The sequence below is a fragment of the Rhinoraja longicauda genome, chromosome 42 (assembly GCF_053455715.1).
Source record: "Rhinoraja longicauda isolate Sanriku21f chromosome 42, sRhiLon1.1, whole genome shotgun sequence".
Classification (NCBI taxonomy): Eukaryota; Metazoa; Chordata; class Chondrichthyes; order Rajiformes; family Arhynchobatidae; genus Rhinoraja; species Rhinoraja longicauda.
In genome coordinates, this window is record NC_135994.1 from 3,130,734 (window position 1) to 3,150,320 (window position 19,587).

Consider the following 19,587-nt stretch of genomic DNA (forward strand, 5'->3'; position numbering starts at 1 on the left):
CTCCACTCCCCTCCCCCCCCCTCCCCTCCCCTCCCCCCCAACGGCCATTTAAGGAGGTAATCTCTCTGTATGAGATGGGATTGGATATAATCATTTTTTCATTCACTCATAGAAACAAAGAGACATAGAAAATAGGTGCAGGAGTAGGCCATTCGGCCCTTCGAGCCTGCACCTGCCATTCACAACATGACCATGGCTGATCATTCACAATCAGGACCACGTTCCTGCTTTCTCCCCATATCCCTTGATTCCGTTAGCCATAAATCTAACTCTCTCTTGAAAACATCCAGTGAATTGGCCTCCACTGCCTTCTGCGGCAGAGAATTCCACAGATTCACAACTTTCTGGGTGAAAAAGTTTTTTCTCATCTCTGTCCTAAATGGCCGATCCCTTATTCTTAAACTGTGACCCCTGGTTCTGGACTCCCCCAACATTGGGAACATTTATCCTGCATCCAGCCTGTCCAATCCCTTAAGAATTTTATATGTTTCTATAAGATCCCCTCTCGTCCCTCTGAATTCCAGTGAATACAAGCCCAGTCGATCCATTCTTTCAGCATAGTATAAGAAAATAACCGCAGATGCTGGTACAAATCGAAGGTATTTATTCACAAAACGCTGGAGTAACTCAGCAGGTCAGGCAGCATCTCAGGAGAGAAGGAATGTGCGACGTTTCGGGTCGAGACCCTTCTTCAGACTGATGTCAGGGGGGCGGGACAAAGGAAGGATATAGGTGGAGACAGGAAGATAGAGGGAGATCTGGGAAGGGGAGGGGAAGAGAGGGACAGAGGAACTAGGACATAGGCAGCACTGGCAAGACGCAGCGGTAGAGTTACTACCTTACAGCGTCAGAGACCCGGGTTCGATCCTGACCACGGGTGCTGCCTGTACGGAGTTTGTACATTCTCCCCGTGACCTGCGTGGGTTTTCTCCGAGATCTTCGGTTTCCTCCCACACTCCAAAGACGTAACGGGTTGTCGGCTAATTGGCTTGGTATAATTGTAAATTGCCCCCAGTGTGTGTAGGGTAGTGTTAATGTGCGGGGATCGCTGGGCGGCGCGGTCTCGGTGGGCCGGGGGGGCCTGTTTCTGCGCTGCATCCCTAAAACTGAACTAAACCGCACCAGGTCTTGGCCATTTCAAACACAGCACACAACAGCAAGCAAACGAGGCCGAGCACTTCAACTCCACCTCCCATTCCCAGTCTGACCTTTCTGTCATGGGCCTCCTCCAGTGCCATAGTGAGGCCCACCGGAAATTGGAGGAACAGCACCTCATATTTCGCCTGGGCAGTTTGCAGCCCGGTGGTATGAACATTGACTTCTCCAACTTTAGATAGTTCCTCTGTCCCTCCCTTCCCCTCCTCCTTCCCAGATCTCCCTCTATCTTCCTGTCTCCACCTATAGCCTTCCTTTGTCCCGCCCCCCTGACATCAGTCTGAAGAAGGGTCTCGACCCGAAACGTCACCCATTCCTTCTCTCCCGAGATGCTGCCTGACCTGCTGAGTTACTCCAGCACTTTGTGAATAAATACCTTCGCCTCAACGCTGGGACAAGTGGAGCCACTTTCTGGGCTGTAAATTTCTATCACTTTCAATTGCAGTAGAACTTAGTTCTCTTCTGCTCATCCAGCTTCCCCTGTTGAGTGCATCAAACACTCCCAGCGGCCTGGACCTGAGAACAAAGCTTCATCGCGCTCAGGATAGCCCTGACTTCCAGGATGCAGTGTCGTGGCGCACACATCCAGCCACCTGTCTGGCCGAGCCTAGGGGGCAGGATCTTTATTTCCAAAGGGCCTGCCCTGACTATGGGGCTGATTGAGCTGTGCAGACACAGAGACTTTTGATCGTGTTGGTCTTGGCTGGATTGGAGCTCGGGTGAAAGGAATATGTCCACAGCACCAGCCAGACCCAGACCCTCTCACGTGTTATTACAGCCCACTTCAAGCAAACATTTTCTTTCCTCCGAGCAGTAGCTTCATTGTGAGTCAGACCGCTGATTAAAAGGAAAATATCTCAACATCCCTCGTGCCTACACATCTGTGTTAACAAGGACTGAATATAACAGCAGCCAAGAATCACAAGCAGAAGTTGCAGTTGACATCCACATACTCACTGGTGCCAGTCAAGTCCGTAAACCCGCTTAGGTCAATGCGTCAAGTACAGCCTAGTGCGCCAGGATTGATTGATGCCACCCATGGCTTATTGGGCAGCACGCTCGTGTCTTGGGTTAAAAGATGGTTCGAGTCTCGCTCCAGAGACTTCAGCCCTGGGATAATAGACAATAGACAATAGGTGCAGGAGGAGGCCATTCGGCCCTTCGAGCCTGTACGCACCGCCATTCAATGTGATCATGGCTGATCATTCTCAATCAGTACCCCGTTCCTGCCTTTTCCCCATACCCCCTGACTCCACTATCCTTAAGAGCTCTATTTTAACTCTCTCTTGAATGCATTCAGAGAATTGGCCTCCACTGCCTTCTGAGGCAGAGAATTCCACAGATTCACAACTCTCTGACTGAAAAAGGTTTTTCCTCATCTCAGTTCTAAATGGCCGACCCCTTATTCTTAAACTGTGGCCCCTTGTTCTGGACTCCCCCAACATTGGGAACATGTTTCCTGCCTCCAACGTGTCCAACCCCTTTCATAATCTTATACGTTTCGATAAGATCTCCTCTCATCCTTCTAACTTCCAGTGTGTACAAGGACATTAAGGACACGCCCATTCTTCCCTTCAAAAGCCACTCCTGTTAACACTCCTGTTTGGATAAGATGATAGCCCAAGGTTCCTTCACCCATTCCTACTCTCCAGAGATGCTGCCTGTCCCGCTGAGTTACTCCTGCATTTTGTATCTATCTGCTGTGTAAACCAACACCTGCAGTTCCTCCCTACACGTTCCATCAGCCCCTTGTTGGGTTGCGATAAATGATCCAATGGTGTTATCTTCAATACCCTGAGGTCGACATTTCTCCCTCTATCATCACTAACATCGGTGATCAGGTCATTCACCCCATTAGTTGTCGTGCACGCCCGGCTGGCACGACTCCTACATTCCCGCCATGACTGCACGTGTAAAACATTTCCCTGGCGTTTTGAGATGCCCCGCAGTTGTCGGAGGTGCCAGTGGAACGTGGGGCCGACCCTCATTTGCTCGACAACTGTGCAGTTTCGAAGCAAAGTCCAGAACTTCAGTCTCTTTATCAAAACAGGAAATGTGCTTCTGACCACGGGGGATGGAGGAATGCATGGGAATATCTTAACGCGTGCCTGAGAGCCAGTGAGATCAGTGGCAGAACTGCTGATGCAGGCTAACGAAAGGTCTGAAGTATTTGTGACTGAACCAGTTGACGCATCTCAGAGCGCACTGCAGTTGATCAGTTTTTAATCCTGCCTCGCGCTGTTTAATGGCTGCTGAGATCACTCCGGCGCTGCCCACAAGTGAATGCCCATCAAGGTGGAACCTTGGCAACGAGTGCCAGCTAGCAGACGTCAGAAGGAAGCCAGATTCTCGATTGCACAATGAAATTGTATCTGAAGAAGGGTCTCGACCTGAAACGTCACCCATCCCTTCTCTCCTTCCCTCAGCCTGTCCCGCTAAGTTGCCCCAGCTTTTTGTGTCTCTCTCAATTTCACAAACGGAATTCTTTCCTAGACTACTTTCCAGACCCTTTGTAATATGGTGTCGTTGGGCACCTTTCCTCAGGTGAGGTTGTTCAGGGAGACGGGCTGCTAATTTACCATCTCCCCCCAATGTTGGGGGAGTCCAGAACAAGGGCCCACAGTTTAAGAATAAGGGGTAGGCCATTTAGAACTGAGACGAGGAAAAACTTTTTCAGTCAGAGAGTTGTGAATCTGTGGAATTCTCTGCCTCAGAAGGCAGTGGAGGCCAATTCTCTGAATGCATTCAAGAGAGAGCTGGATAGAGCTCTTAAGGATAGCGGAGTCAGGGGGTATGGGGAGAAGGCAGGAACGGGGTACTGATTGAGAATGCTCAGCCGTGATCACATTGAATGGCGGTGCTGGCTCGAACGGCCGAATGGCCTCCTCCTGCACCTATTGTCTATTGTCTATCTGGTATAGAATAGACAGTGGCAACTTAGAAGTGAGGATGAACATGGGTATCTTGCAGTGCCTGTCCACACATCACTGAAGGTAGCAGGGCAGATTGATAAGGCATACACATGCTTGTATTTATTGGCCAAGGCACAGACTACAGGAGCTGGGAGGGCTTGCCGATAGTGTACAAAACACCAGTTAGACCACAGCTGGAGCAGTGGGTGCAGTTCTAGTCACACTATGGGAAGTCAAGTCAAGTCAAGTTAATTTTATTTGTATAGCACATTTAAAAACAACCCACGTTGACCAAAGTGCTGTACATCAGTACAGCACGGTGGCACAACGGTAGACTTGCTGCCTTACAGCGAATGCAGCGCCGGAGACTCAGGTTCGATCCTGACTACGGGCGCCGTCTGTACGGAGTTTGTACGTTCTCCCCGTACCTGCGTGGGTTTTCTCCGAGATCTTCGGTTTCCTCCCACACTCCAAAGACGTGCAGGTTTGTAGGTTAATTGACTGGGTAAATGTAAAAATTGTCCCTAGTGTGTGTAGGATAGTGTTAACGTGCGGGGATTGCTGGGCGGCGCGGACTCGGTGGGCCGAAGGGCCTGTTTCCGCGCTGTATCTCTAAATCTAAAAAAAAAAATCAGTTCAGGTACTAAGAACGAACATACAATGGCACACAAACATAACAGCACATACATAAACAGTTCACAGCGCCCCCTCAGAGGGCCTCAAACGATAGGGAGTAGAAGTAGGTTTTGAGCCTGGACTTAAAGGAGTCGATGGAGGGGGCAGTTCTGATGGGGAGAGGGATGCTGTTCCACAGTCTCGGAGCTGCAACCGCAAAGGCGCGGTCACCCCTGAGCTTAAGCCTAGCCCGCGGGATAGTCAGTAGCCCCAAGTCGGCCGACCTGAGGGACCTGGAGATAGAGTGGTGGGTTAGAAGATTTTTGATATGGGGAGGGCAAGCCCGTTTAGGGCTTTGTATGTGAATAGGAGGAGCTTGAAGTTGATTCTGTACCGTACAGGGAGCCAGTGGAGAGAGGCCAGAATCGGGGTGATGTGGTCCCTTTTACGGGTACCCGTCAGGAGTCTCGCTGCGGCGTTTTGGACCAATTGCAGGCGGGACAGGGATGATTGGCTGATCCCAGTGTATAGGGAGTTGCAGTAGTCTAGGCGGGAGGAGATGAATGCGTGAATGATTTTTTCAATGTCGTCAAATTGAGACCCTTGCATTAGAGGGTATATATAAGAAAATAACTGCAGATGCTGGTACAAATCGAAGGTATTTATTCACAAAATGCTGGAGTAACTCAGCGGGTCAGGCAGCATCTCAGGAGAGAAGGAATGGGTGACGTTTCGGGTCGAGACCCTTCTTCAGACTGATGTCGGGGGGCGGGACAAAGGAAGGATATAGGTGGAGACAGGAAGATAGAGGGAGATCTGGGAAGGAGGAGGGGAAGAGAGGGACAGAAGAACTATCTAAAGTTGGAGAAGTCGATGTTCATACCGCTGGGCTGCAAGCTGCCGGAGAGCATACATGGAAGGATATGACAATGTTGCCTGGGCTGGAGAATTATAGTTACAAGGAGAGGCTGGAGGTTTTTTTTACTGGAAACAAAGATGACTGGGCGAAGATTTAATTGAGGTTTATAAACTTGAGAGGCTTTGAAAGGGTAAAACGAAAGGACCAGACAAGGGCAAATGGGATGAGGCATCTTGGTCAGCATGGACGGATTGGGCTAAAGGGTTTGTTTACGTGACTCTGACTCTGACTTTGTTACTCTGACTCTATAATCTATTTCCCTAAGCAGAGAGGACAACTCTCTTGGGAGCCTGGGGATGGGGAAGGGGGGCTTGGATTTAAAGTGACATAAAGTGACACTCCTCCTCACTCACCACATTCAAAACATCACTGAAGTCTCACCTGTTCAGTACTGCCTTCAACCACTGAAGGTCACCTCACCTTCTGTCTCCTTTCTCTGTTCGTTTACTTCTTTATCTATTTATTCACTTCCCTATGTTCTTTAAATCCCTGTAAAGCGTCTTTGAGTGTATGAAAAGCGCTATATAAATGTAATGCTTATTATTATTATTATAAGGAATAGGAGTAGCCATTCGGCCCATTGAGTCTACTCCGCCATTTAATCATGGCTGATCCATCTCTCCCTCCTAACCCCATTCTCCTGCCTTCTCCCCATCACCCCTGACACCCGCACTCATCAAGAATCTATCTATCTCTGCCTCAAAAATATCCACTGACTTGGCCTCCACAGCCTTCTGTGGCAAAGAATCCCACAGATTCACCACCCTCTGGCTAAAGAAATTCCTCCTCATCTCCTTCCTAAAAGAACTTCCAATGTGGAAGCATTAGAGGGGAGTTGAGGGAATTGAGGCAGGGAATTGGAACTCACTGCCTGAAGAGGTGATATAGGCAGGAAACCTCACCACATTCGAAAAATACCCAAGTGAACACTTTATTTGCTGTTTCAAGGTGAGTGAGGAAAGTGGGATTAGGCTGGATAGTTGGCATGGCACCAAAGGGAGAATTCTTCCATCCTGCACCATAATTGCCCTTGGCTACATGATTCGTTTGGGGGAAAATCACTAGCGCCTTGTTGAAAATTGATTTTAAAGTCCCGATATTTGAGTTGTGGAAATGAGGTAAACTTAAATCATTGTATAGAGCTTGAGAAGATTTAGAGAATTGTGAGGAACTTGGCAAGATGTTCCTCCAGGTGACCTTGTCAAAGCCCGGTCAGAATCCTCCACGTACCTTCCGGTCTGCACTGCCCATTCATGGCCAGTTCTATCCCAGTGATTTTAACATCAAATCATAGCTTTTATCTAAATTTAGAGTCATAGAATCATCCAGCTTGGAAGCAGGCAGCTTGGCCCAGATGGTTCATGCTGACCAAGATGCCCCATCTACTCTAGTCCTATTTGCCCACGTTTGGCCCATATACTGTACAAACATTTCCTATCCATGTACCTGTCCAAGTGTATTTTAAATGTTGGATAGAACCTGACTCACCTACCTCCTAAGGCAGCTCGTTCCATACACCCACCACCCTCTGTGAAAAACAAATGTTGTGTTTGACAGCACTGGGCGTTTAGAAGGTAGAGGCTGGACCTCATTGAAACTTACAGAATAATGCAAGGCATAGATTGACTGGATGTGGAAAGGATGTTTCCACTGGTGGGAGAGTCCAGGAGCAGAGGTCAGAGCCTCAGATTTAAAGGGCTCTCTTTTAGAAAGGAGGTGAGGAGGAACTTCTTTAGTCAGAGGGTGGTGAATCTGTGGAACTCACTGCCACAGAGGGCTGTGGAGGCCAAGTCAGTGGATATTTTTACAGCAGAGATAGACAAATTCTTGATTTATGGGGAGAAAAATGGGATTAGGAGGCAGAGATCAGCCATGATTAAATGGCGGAGTGGACTCGACGGGCCGAATGGCCTAATTCTACTCCTAAAACTTGTGAATTTGTGTGCACGTTTAGATTGTAAATTCTGTCACGGATCTAATGCTGAAGCTTTCTTTTTGTAAGAAGTACCTCACACACGAGGGCCACTCGACGGAAGCCTGTATGCCAAAGTGAAGAAGAGGAGTCCAAGCATTGGCACAGCCAACGGAAGCCCATTGAGCGTCACGCCCGTTCACTGCGGCCACACCTTGTCTGTCAGCACGGATTCAGGCCACTCCACTGCTTCGGTTAAGACAGAAGACCACAGCGCGAGCACGAAGCAGGCTCCCTCGCAGGTGGAGAAGGAGCAGCTGGACCAGCTGCTCAGCGGCTTTGGCGTGGGCGCGGCGAAGAGCGCGCACAACGCGCTCTCCCAGCCAGGGGCGGCCTCCCAGGGCCGCCCCAACGGCCGGCCGGGCTCCAACGAGCGGGAGACGGACATCCTGGACGACGAGGTGGTGTGCGAGATGAACCGCTTCGCCACTCTGCCGAGAAACATCCACCACGCCGGCCACCCGTACAACTTCAAGGCCAGCCATCACTCGTCAGAGCACAGGCCGCCTGCTTACGGCCACAGTCCCGAAGGAATACGGAACGATGTCTACTACAGGCCCGACATGACGCTGGAGAGAAGGCGGCCCACGTTTGAGAGGAACATGGGTCCAATGGGTGACATTGGGATGGAGGGCATGATGCACGATCCCTACGAGCATGTGAAAGGCGTTGAACCCATGCAGCACCAGGCGGCCATGTTGGACAGGGTGAACTATCAACGTCCACGCAATGACGTCCTCCAAGCCTACGCGCCGGTGTGTCACCAGTATCCTTGTGCAGAGAGAATGCCTCCTGGCCTGATCCATCGAATTAGACAGAGGGACGATGCCCAGAGAGAGCACGACATGAAGGCCAATAGACACCGGCTAATTGATTACCACCAGCTGGAAGGACTGCTGGATGGACAGCATGTGCAATTTCTTGAGCGCGGCCCACCAGAGATCATGTCCCATAACTGTGGCTGTCGTGATTGTTCCTTGAAAATGTCAGAGGAAGAGGTGGAGAGGTCCGCAGCGGCCTTCAATGCCATTAAATTGGACCATGATGCCTTGTACCAGCACTCTTGCCCGCCTGACCTCGACATGTGGCAGCATGATCACCTGAAGCCACATTTGCTCAACCATCCGATCAGGAATGGGCAAGCCCCCCAAACGGTTCCCCTGCTGATGCCCGCACACCCCTACAGCCAGTACCCGAGGGTGCTCGGATGCCCGTCCTTTGGTTATAGCCATGCCCATGCAAATATGCCAATGCCCACCCCGTTGGTGCACACCTACTCCAGCCCGCTTTCACCAGTGTCCCATGGGCAGCTTCAGAGAAGCATGGAAGGGTCTCCTGAATCACACGCCCCTTACGGGAGGTTCCCTGAGCTGAAGTACAGCCCAGACTACCAGCAGCATCTGCACTGCAGTTGTCCATACGACCATTACCAGGAGCAGCACTACCCAGATAGTCCACTCATGTCACCTCCTGCGCTGGGGCCGTGTAGTCTGAGCCCACAAGGGCCTGCTTCTGTGTCGCCAGTGAGCCCGACTGTGACCCGGGTCTTGTCCAGGAACCCAAGTGCTTGCGATCGAGCAGCGAGAATAACCGATGACGATCTACAAAGCCCGGAAGCCGTTTTCTCACACCAACCACCTGGTAAGTCAAGCTCCTCGCGAATTGTGTCCTTTTCCTGATTGTCACGGGTCATGGTTTAATTAGAGGTGCTTCTTCCAGGCAGAGAGTTGTGAATCTGTGGAATTTTATCGAAACGTATAAGATTATTAAGGGGTTGGACACGTTAAAGGCAGGAAACATGTTCCCAATGTTGGGGGAGTCCAGAACAAGGGGCCACAGTTTAAGAATAAGGGGTAGGCCATTTAGAATGGAGATGAGGAAAAACTTTTTCAGTCAGAGAGTTGTGAATATGTGGAATTCTCTGCCTCAGAAGGCAGTGGAGGCCAATTCTCTGAATGCATTCAAGAGAGAGCTAGATAGAGCCCTTAAGGATAGCGGAGTCAGGGGGTATGGGGAGAAGGCAGGAACGGGGTACTGATTGAGAATGATCATCCATGCTCACATTGAATGGCGGTGCTGGCTCGAAGGGCCGAATGGCCTCCTCCTGCACCTATTGTCTATCTCGAGAGCGCCTGACTATCAAACCGACTCTTAAGTCAACCAGGAATTTCCTTCAAATAATGCTTAAGATTAGAATAATTGTGGACGTACTTCGTCTTCGGCTTGTACTCGCTGGAATTTAGAAGATTATGGGGGGATCTTATAGAAACTTACAAAATTCTTAAGGGGTTGGACAGGCTAGATGCAGGAAGATTGTTCCCGATGTTGGGGAAGTCCAGAACAAGGGGTCACAGTTTAAGGATAAGGGGGAAGTCTTTTAGGACCGAGATGAGAACGTTTTTTTTCACACAGAGAGTGGTGAATCTGTGGAATTATCTGCCACAGAAGGTAGTTGAGGCCAGTTCATTGGCTATATTTAAGAGGGAGTTAGATGTGGCCCTTGTGGCTAAAGGGATCAGGCGGGTATGGAGAGAAGGCAGGTGCGGGATACTGAGTTGGATGATCAGCCATGATCATATTGAATGGCGGTGAAGGGCCGAATGGCCTACTCCTGCACCTATTTTCTATGTTCTATGGACCTACTTTCACTGTTGACTGATTGGGTGAAAATATAACTGTGAGGTTCACCAAGAATGTTCCACTAAAGGAATATAAGAGCAATCATGTTCAACCATGTATCGAAAGGTGAATCCATTTTGTATGCCAGCAATGTGCTTTTCTTGGTAATCTCACCTCTGCTCCTGCCCTCCGCAGATTCCTCAATCCTTCTATCTTCTGGAAGCCATCCCCATGCCTCTTCAATCTTTTTATACAGTACTCCAGCAGGTATCCCTGTTGGCATCCTCTTCTAATCTATCACCTGCTCCATTTGTCCTCCTGACGACTGCTTAGTGGAAATACATTTTCAAATGTTGAGCAGGAGTGGCCGAAAAATCAATTTGAAATGTCTTTGTCACTAATTGGTGTCCACATGGTTCCTCAAAACCAAGCTATGTGAGCGATCAACTTTTACAAGCCTCCCTGATGATCCAAACCTTGTCATCTAATCCCAAAGAGGAAGCCTTTCCTTCATCTGCTCTCAGATGTCAAATTCCAGATGCTTCAGTTAATGAGTTCTATCCGTGTGATGGGGTACATGGAGATTTGCTCTTTGCCTGCTGCATGTTTTTTGCTCAGGCATTTCTCTCGGTGCATAAAGCATGGAGAGTTTGCACAATGTCGGAATGCTCCCAGGACAAAATAAGATTTTAATGCTATTCGGACTTTCGAGTTACTTTCACCCTTTCTCGGCCAATTTTCTGCTGAAAGCCCTCAGTGGACATTGCAACTCCCTGCTGTGATGGTGGGATTGATTAAAACAATTCAACAAAGCGATATCAGAAGCCATAGAACAATTATATTCTGCTCCTCTCCCTGACCACTGCTGAATAAATGGCAAAAGCACAGACGATAAGCTGCAACCTGCTTTAATTTAAGCCACTCCTATTTAAAGACCTTACCCAAGCACAGTTGAGGCTTATGGACTGAAGCTTTAACAAACTTATAGACAATAGACAATAGGTGCAGGAGGAGGCCATTCGGCCCTTCGTGCCAGCACCGCCATTCAATGTGATCATGGCTGATCATTCTCAATCAGTACCCCGTTCCTGCCTTCTCCCCATACCCCCTGACTCCGCTATCCCTAAGAGCTCTATCTAGCTCTCTCTTGAATGCATTCAGAGAATTGGCCTCCACTGCCCTCTGAGGCAGAGAATTCCACAGATTCACAACTCTCTGACTGAAGAATTTTTCCTCATCTCAGTTCTAAATGGCCTACCCCTTATTCTTAAACTGTGGCCCCTTGTTCTGGACTCCCCCAACATTGGGAACATGTTTCCTGCCTCTAACGTGTCCAACCCCTTAATAATCTTATACGTTTCGATAAGATCTCCTCTCATCCTTCTAAATTCCAGTGTATACAAGCCTAGTCGCTCCAGTCTTTCAACATAGACTTCATCTATATCTTGGTAAAAATCTTGTGCGGGGGCACATTTCCTATTTCCAAACCCCATGTTTCCTGTTCTCTTTAGTTTTGCTCTCTCAACAGTCTCCATTCATTTTTGCAGGGCTGTAATTGTGGATTCTGCCCACCAGGTGGCTCCATTGAGCAACTTTCTCCCAAATGGTGTGCAAGTCATGGGTAAAATTCCTGGCAGTGCCCCTCAATGACCATCATATGTCACCGCACGAAGATCGCTCCCAATAGTTGGGATTCTTTTGGGTACAATTATTGGGAACATGGGAACGAGAGTAGGCCGTTCAGCCCCTTTGAGCCTGTTCTACTATTCACCAAGATCAAGGCCGATCTCTGACCCATGTGGTAGCTCAATACCTCTTTGTGTGACAAAAATCTATTTATTAAGAATAAGGGGTAGGCCATTTAGAACTGAGATGAGGAAAAACTTTTTCAGTCAGAGAGTTGTGAATCTGTGGAATTCTCTGCCTCTGTCCAGAACAAGGGGTCACAGTTTAAGGATAAGGGGGAAGTCTTTTAGGACCGAGATGAGAAAGTTTTTTTTCACACAGAGAGTGGTGAATCTGTGGAATTCTCTGCCACAGAAGGTAGTTGAGGCCAGTTCATTGGCTATATTTAAGAGGGAGTTAGATGTGGCCCTTGTGGCTAAAGGGATCAGGGGGTATGGAGAGAAGGCAGGTACGGGATACTGAGTTGGATGATCAGCCATGATCATATTGAATGGCGGTGCATGCTCGAAGGGCCGAATGGCCTACTCCTGCACCTATTTTCTATGTTTTCTATGTTTCTATGTTTCAGAAGGCAGTGGAGGCCAATTCTCTGAATGCATTCAAGAGAGAGCTAGATAGAGCTCTTAAGGATAGCGGAGTCAGGGGGTATGGGGAGAGGGCAGGAACGGGGTACTGATTGAGAATGATCAGCCATGAACACATTGACTGGCGGTGCTGACTCGAAGGGCCGAATCATATCATATCATATCATATATATACAGCGCGGAAACAGGCCTTTTCGGCCCACCAAGTCCGCGCCGCCCAGCGATCCCCGCACATTAACACTATCCTACACCCACTAGGGACAATTTTTTACATTTACCCAGTCAATTAACCTACATACCTGTACGTCTTTGAATGGCCTCCTCCTGCACCTATTGTCTATTGTCTAAAGAGGTTGCAAGCTTATCCCCTGTGCAGAGGATTCTAAACTAGAGTCCCCCACACCATGTCCCCCACACCATGTCCCCCACACCATGTCCCCCACACCATGTCCCCCACACCATGTCTCCCTTTGTTCTCCCACCGTCCCTCACGGCAGTTACCCCCCACGCTGGGTCCTCCGTTGGGATCCATGGGAGACTTGGTAGTTTGGACTCAGAAATGGCTCACCAGTAGAGGATGGTCGTGATGGAAGGGTGTTACTCTGGCCGGATATCTGTGCCCTGTGGTGGGGTGCTGGGATCTCTGTTGTCTGTTATATACTTAAACGACTTGGACATTAATGTAGATGGGTTGAAGGCCGATGGGAGACCTGGTAGAAGTTTATAAAAATTAACAGACGCATCGATAGTGTGGACAGTCGGAACATTTTTTCCCCGCATGGAAATGTCAAAGACCAGTGGACATAACTTTAAGCTGAAGGGGGCAAAGTTTAAAGGAGAAGTGCGGGGCAGGTTTTCTTACACAGAGAGTGGTGGGTGACTGGAACGCGCTGCCAGGGGATGGTGGTGGAGGCAGATACGATAGTGGCGTTTAAGAAACCTTTCGATAGGCACATGAATACGCAGGGAATGAAGGAATATGGATCATGTGCAGGCAGAAGGAATTAAGTTGGCATCATGTTCGGTACAGACATTGTGGGCCGAAGGGCCTGTTCCTGTGCTGCTCTGTGCAATGTGCCGGAAGGAACTGCAGATGCTGGTTTAAGTCGAAGGTAGACACACAATGCTGGAGTAACTCAGTGGGACAGGCAGCATCTCTGGAGAGAAGGAATGGGCGACGTGTCGGATCGAGATTGAAGAAGGGCCTCGACTTGAAACGTCACCCATTCCTTCTCTCCAGAGATGCTGCCTGTCCTGCTGAGTTACTCCAGCCTTTTGTGTCTACCTGCACTGTTGTATGGCCTGGAACGTGGCAACTTCAACAGCCTGACCGCGGGAGAAGACGGCAGGGGAAGAGAAAATACATTGTGGCCTTCCATCACAGTGAGGAGGTGACTGGAGGAGACTCACTGTGATGGATGTTTCTTTTTGTTTGATTGTGTGTGTTATTGCTCACTGCACATATAAACTTGACTTGACTTGACTTGATAGCATTTTAAAGGGAAACCATTAAGCACATGTTCCCTTCATTCTTCTGTTAGAAGTCCAAGTCAACACTGATCAAATAGCCCGGGGAAAACAAACGTTGGTACAAGGTGTTCCTGGAGAACATCGAAACCCTGAGGTTCCAAGGCGACACCACTGTGAAGGAACGGTGGTCTGCAGCTCTCTGCCCAACATGACTGAAGCATCGACTCCTGGATCCACAGGCAGCTCTAGGCCGGATACTGAAAGGTACATTCCTCTGTGGCAACATATGTAGAAACCTCCGTGAGCAGTGGCCTTCCCATGCTTGCCATTCTCCTGCCTGCGCTCATCTCAAGCAAGTTCCCAAAGGGGAGTCCTGATCAAAGAAGCCCAACGCAGTGTAAGATCTTACTTTTGTAAACGATAGAACACCCCCTCCGACTCCCCCCAAAATGTTTTGATATGCATTAAGGTCATTAAGTGATAGGAGCAGAATTAGGCCATTCGGCTCATCAAGTCTACTCCGCCATTCAATCATGGCTGATCCATCTCTCCCTCCTAACCCCATTCTCCTGCCTTCTCCCCATAACCCCTGACACCCGCACTAATCAAGAATCTATCTATCTCTGCCTTAAAAATGTCCACTGACTTGGCCTCCACAGCCGACTGTGGCAACGAATTCCACAGATTCACCACCCTCTGACTGAAGAAATTCCTCCTCGTCTCCTTCCTCAAGGAACATCCTTTCATTCTGAGGCCGTGACCTCTAGTCCTAGACTCTCCCACTGGTGGAAACATCCCCTCCACATCCACTCTATCCAAGCCTTTCACTATTCAGTATGTTTCAATGAGCCCCCCCCCACTTCTAAACTCCAGTGTGTACAGGCCCAGTACCATCAAACGCCCACCATATGTTATATCACATGTACTTACTGAATGTCAGAACTATAGAACTGCACGGTGGCGCAGCGGTAGAGTTGCTGCCTTACAGCGAATGCAGCGCCGGAGACTCAGGTTTGATCCTGACTACGGGCGCCGTCTGTACGGAGTTTGTACGTTCTCCCCGTGACCTGCGTGGGTTTTCTCCGAGATCTTCGGTTTCCACCCACGCTCCAAAGACGTGCAGGTATGTAGGTTAATTGGCTGGGCAAATGTAAAAATTGTCCCCAGTGTGTGTAGGATAGTGTTAATGTGCGGGGATCGCTGGGCGGCGCGGACCCGGTGGGCCGAAGGGCCTGTTTCCGCGCTGTATCTCTAAATCTAAAATCTAAATCTAAAATTTTAATGGCTGCAAATATCTCTGGCAAACTGTGTGCAGTTTTGGTCTCCAAATTTGAGGAAGGATATTCTTGCTATTGAGGGCGTGCAGCGTAGGTTTACTTGGTTAATTCCCGGAATGGCTGGACTGTCATATGTTGAAAGACTGGAGCGACCAGGCTTGTTTACACTGGAATTTAGAAGGATGAGAGGAGATCTTATCGAAACGTATAAGATTATTAAGGGGTTGGACACGTTAGAGGCAGGAAACATGTTCCCAATGTTGGGGGAGTCCAGAACAAGGGGCCACAGTTTAAGAATAAGGGGTAGGCCATTTAGAACTGAGATAAGGAAAAACTTTTTCAGTCAGAGAGTTGTGAATCTGTGGAATTCTCTGCCTCAGAAGGCAGTGGAGATTGTTCGCCCTTTGAAATTAGTTCGATTTTATTCGCCAATAATAAAATAAGTAAGAAAACCTATAGTGAAAACCTTATAATAGATAGTGGAATACGTATTTGGAAACAAATAAAGAAAACATTAAAATTGGAATGTATACCACTAGCTCTTACTATTGTAAATAACATCACATTTAAACCTTCAATGATAGATAAAGGTTTTTTACAATGGAAAAACTGTGGAATTAATAAGATGGGAGATCTCTATAGGGAAAAATTTTTCCTTTCATTTCAAGAATTACAACAAATTTATGGATTACATTCAAAAGATTACTTTAGATATTTACAAATTAGAGATTATGTAAAAGCAAATACACATGAAATTAGAAATAGAAAGACAGAGATTTTAGATGAATGTTTGAATAAACACCCAAATACAGAAAAATTGATATCATATATTTATAATATTCTACTGGAAAACGACGCTCCAAGTACAGAAATATATAGACAATCATGGGAAAATGAATTAGGTCAAATTATTAGACCTGATATATGGGATGAAAGTTTACAACACATACATCACTGTTCGCTAAATGCTAGACACTCTCTTATACAATTTAAAATATTACATAGACTACATTATTCAAAAGCTAAATTACATAATATTTTTCCAAATATATCTGCCATTTGTGACAAATGTCAGCAATTGGAAGCTAATTTAACGCACACATTCACAAACTGTGAAAAAATCACTAAATTCTGGACAGAAATATTTAAAATAATTTCGAATGTTGTTAATAGGAAGCTGATCCCTGACTCAAACTTAATAATACTGGGAATATTAGAAACAGATCAATTATTAACAACGAATCAAAGAATTTTTATTGATTATAGTTTAATAATTGGGAAAAAATTAATACTGAAATTCTGGAAAGGTCCTACATCCCCCACAATTAAAATGTGGATTACAGGAATGTCGGAGACACTTCATCTGGAAAGATTGAGACTTGTACTAGTGGACAGGTTGAATCTTTTCAGAGGAATATGGTCTCCATTTATTGTATATTTAAAGGGTCAAAATGGCTTGGTTCGAGGACTTGACCGTGGCCTGAATAATGGAATGGAGGAAGAATTATGAATAATAAATTATGGATATATCTCCAATGATAGATAACTTTTTTAATGCTCCATTCATTTCTCCAATTTGGATCTCTTATTTTTATTTTATTTTTCTCTATCTTTTCCTCTCTTAAAAAAAAAAAAAAGTATAGAAATATGTAGGACATAATTGTTAATATTAATAATATCACGAATGTATGTAATAAGTAAATTTTATTAATATGTATTTATGTTTAATAAAAATATTTATAAAAAAATAAATTTCAAAAAAGCCATTTAAACACCAAAAAAAAAAAAAAAAAAAAAAAAAAAGAAGGCAGTGGAGGCCAATTCTCTGAATGCATTCAAGAGAGAGCTAGATAGAGCTCTTAAGGATAGCGGAGTCAGGGGGTATGGGGAGAAGGCAGGAACGGGGTACTGATTGAGAATGATCAGCCATGATCGCATTGAATGGCGGTGCTGGCTCGAAGGGCCGAATGGCCTCCTCCTGCACCTATTGTCTATTGTCTATTTAGAAACTTTGAAAAATGTTTAATAACCTAAAAAAAGAATTATCAAGCTATTACACTTTTCAGTCTGATGAGTCTGAAGATGCTCTTGACCCAAACCATTCCCTCCACAGATGCAGCCTGACCCGCTGAGATACTCCAGCATTTTGTGTTTTGCTATTACATTTTCCATCTATTGAAGAACTAATCACATTTTAAAAAGAATCAAAAGCACATTTTTAAAAAATGGAAATCAACTCGAAAACAGTTAAATAGATTTCAATTAACTCACCTAATATGAAACACTTGTAAATTTCCTGAAACTTAACTTACAATTGTCCCTTACAAAAGTCCTGGGATGGCAGGACTTGCATATGAGGAAAGACTGGATAGACTGGGCTTGTACTCGCTGGAATTTAGAAGACTGAGGGGGGATCTTATAGAAACATATAAAATTCTTAAGGGGTTGGAGAGGCTAGATGCGGGAAGATTGTTCCCGATGTTGGGGGAGTCCAGAACCAGGGGTCACAACTTAAGGATAAGGGGGAAGTCTTTTAGGACCGAGATGAGAAAACATTTCTTCACACAGAGAGTGGTGAGTCTGTGGAATTCTCTGCCACAGAAGGTAGTTGAGGCCAGTTCATTGGCTATATTTAAGAGGGAGTTAGATGTGGCCCTTGTGGCTAAAGGGATCAGGGGGTATGGAGAGAAGGCAGGTACAGGCTACTGAGCTGGATGATCAGCCATGATCATATTGAATGGCGGTGCAGGCTCGAAGGGCCGAATGGCCTACTCCACCTATTTTCTATGTTTCTATGTTGAAGCGAATAGATTTTGCTGAGCCTGCTTTCGGTCTAACCTGGGCAGATTTCCCGGTATTTTGGTCAGGAAATTACTGCTGTTGGCACTCCATAGTTTTATTCTATGGAGTCCAACATCAGGATGACAGTGGCAAGAAGCTCTCGTCTGTACAGCCATTTGAAGCGATCTGGATGGTTAATCTGTGGTCCACTCTGCAGAAAGTACTGTCGTTGTGCTCCACAGATTTAATGTTGGCTAGAATGCGTTTGTGATGAATGCCTCCCAAACAAGTCATTCTGTTTATGCAGCAACATGTATATGCATTGGTTGACATTTCGGGTCGAGACCCTTCTTCAGACTGTCCGAAGAAGGGTCTCGACCTGAAACATCACCCGTACATTCTCTCCAGAGATGCTGCCTCAGATACTCCAGCATTTTGTGTCTATCTTCAGTGTAAACCAGCATCTGCAGTTCTTTCCTGCCCTTTATACATTGCTTTCTCGTTTGAAATAGAGAGGTAACAAAATGGGCAAAATGCCCCGGAAATACCAGAAATAGAGAGGTAACAAAATGGGCAAAATGCCCCGGAAATACCAAATTACATCGGACAATGCCTTTGGATCATTTAAACTTCCCAGAAAGTTCAGAAAGAGTTTTGGAGGTGGTTTGTAAAGCAATGCCTGGGGGACATTTCAAGGGTCCAGGTGGAAAGTATTAAATAACCTGAATAAAAGGAGATAAAACATCTGACACTAATTTTGCTTCCCAGTTATAATAAATACATATCCTGCTCAAGGTGGGGTGTGGTAGTTCTGGGAATAACAGGCGGATCATTGTGTCTCTGTGATACTGAGAAATGTCGAGGGACAAAAGGACAGTGGAGTGTGCTTCCACATGTTCCTGAAGGTCTGAAGAAGGGTCTCGACCCAGAAACGTCACCCATTCCTTCTCTCCTGAGATGCTGCCTGACCTGCTGAGTTACTCCAGCATTTTGTGAATAAATACCTTCGATTTGTACCAGCATCTGCAGTTAGTTTCTTATGTTCCTGAAGGTGGCAGGACAGGTGAGACAGAAGATGGATGTGTAAATTAAGGTCAACGATCTCACTGGATGAACAGTTGAACTGCCATAACTTACAGAGCGCCAGAAAGTGGGAAAACCTCATTAGTTCTTGTGTTGGCTAGCGTAGAAATAATAGGCCGAATGGCCTCCCCCTGCACCATAGATCTCTAAGATTGATCACTTCTATGATCCCACTGCATTCCGCTGGCATGCTGGGCTCTTGGTCAGAAGACTGTGAGTTCGAATCCCACTTTAGACATTCGAGAACATAAATGCAGACTGACACTCCAGTGGAGTTCTGAGGGTGTCCTTCACTGTTGGAGGCCCTGTATATTCTCTCTGGTGGATGCCATTTTGAAAGAGAATTGGTGAGCTTTCCCCAGTCTCCTGGGCCGACGTCTATCCCTCAAACCACACCACTCAAAGGTTCTGGTCATTACTGCGTTCCTGCTGGTGCGAAGGAAGTGGCTGCTGGGATTCAGTTTCGGGAAACAGTGAGTTGGGATGGACAATCTTTGGCACTCCTTAGATAGAC

At 46.8% G+C, this 19,587-nt stretch overlaps 1 protein-coding gene across 8 annotated transcripts in view; it reads left to right on the plus strand.

Annotated features, from left to right (window-relative positions):
• The window catches only part of LOC144611997 (tensin-2-like), a 225,602-nt gene that overhangs the window by 167,928 nt on the left and 38,087 nt on the right, over positions 1-19,587 (plus strand). For 7 of the 8 annotated variants that reach the window (XM_078431400.1, XM_078431402.1, XM_078431407.1 and 4 more), the window contains exons 18-19: positions 7,604-9,214; positions 14,004-14,196. In XM_078431400.1, coding sequence (XP_078287526.1) covers positions 7,604-9,214; positions 14,004-14,196 — 1,804 coding nt within the window. The remainder of the gene's footprint in view (positions 1-7,603; positions 9,215-14,003; positions 14,197-19,587) is intronic. The other variant, XM_078431401.1, reaches the window with a different exon arrangement.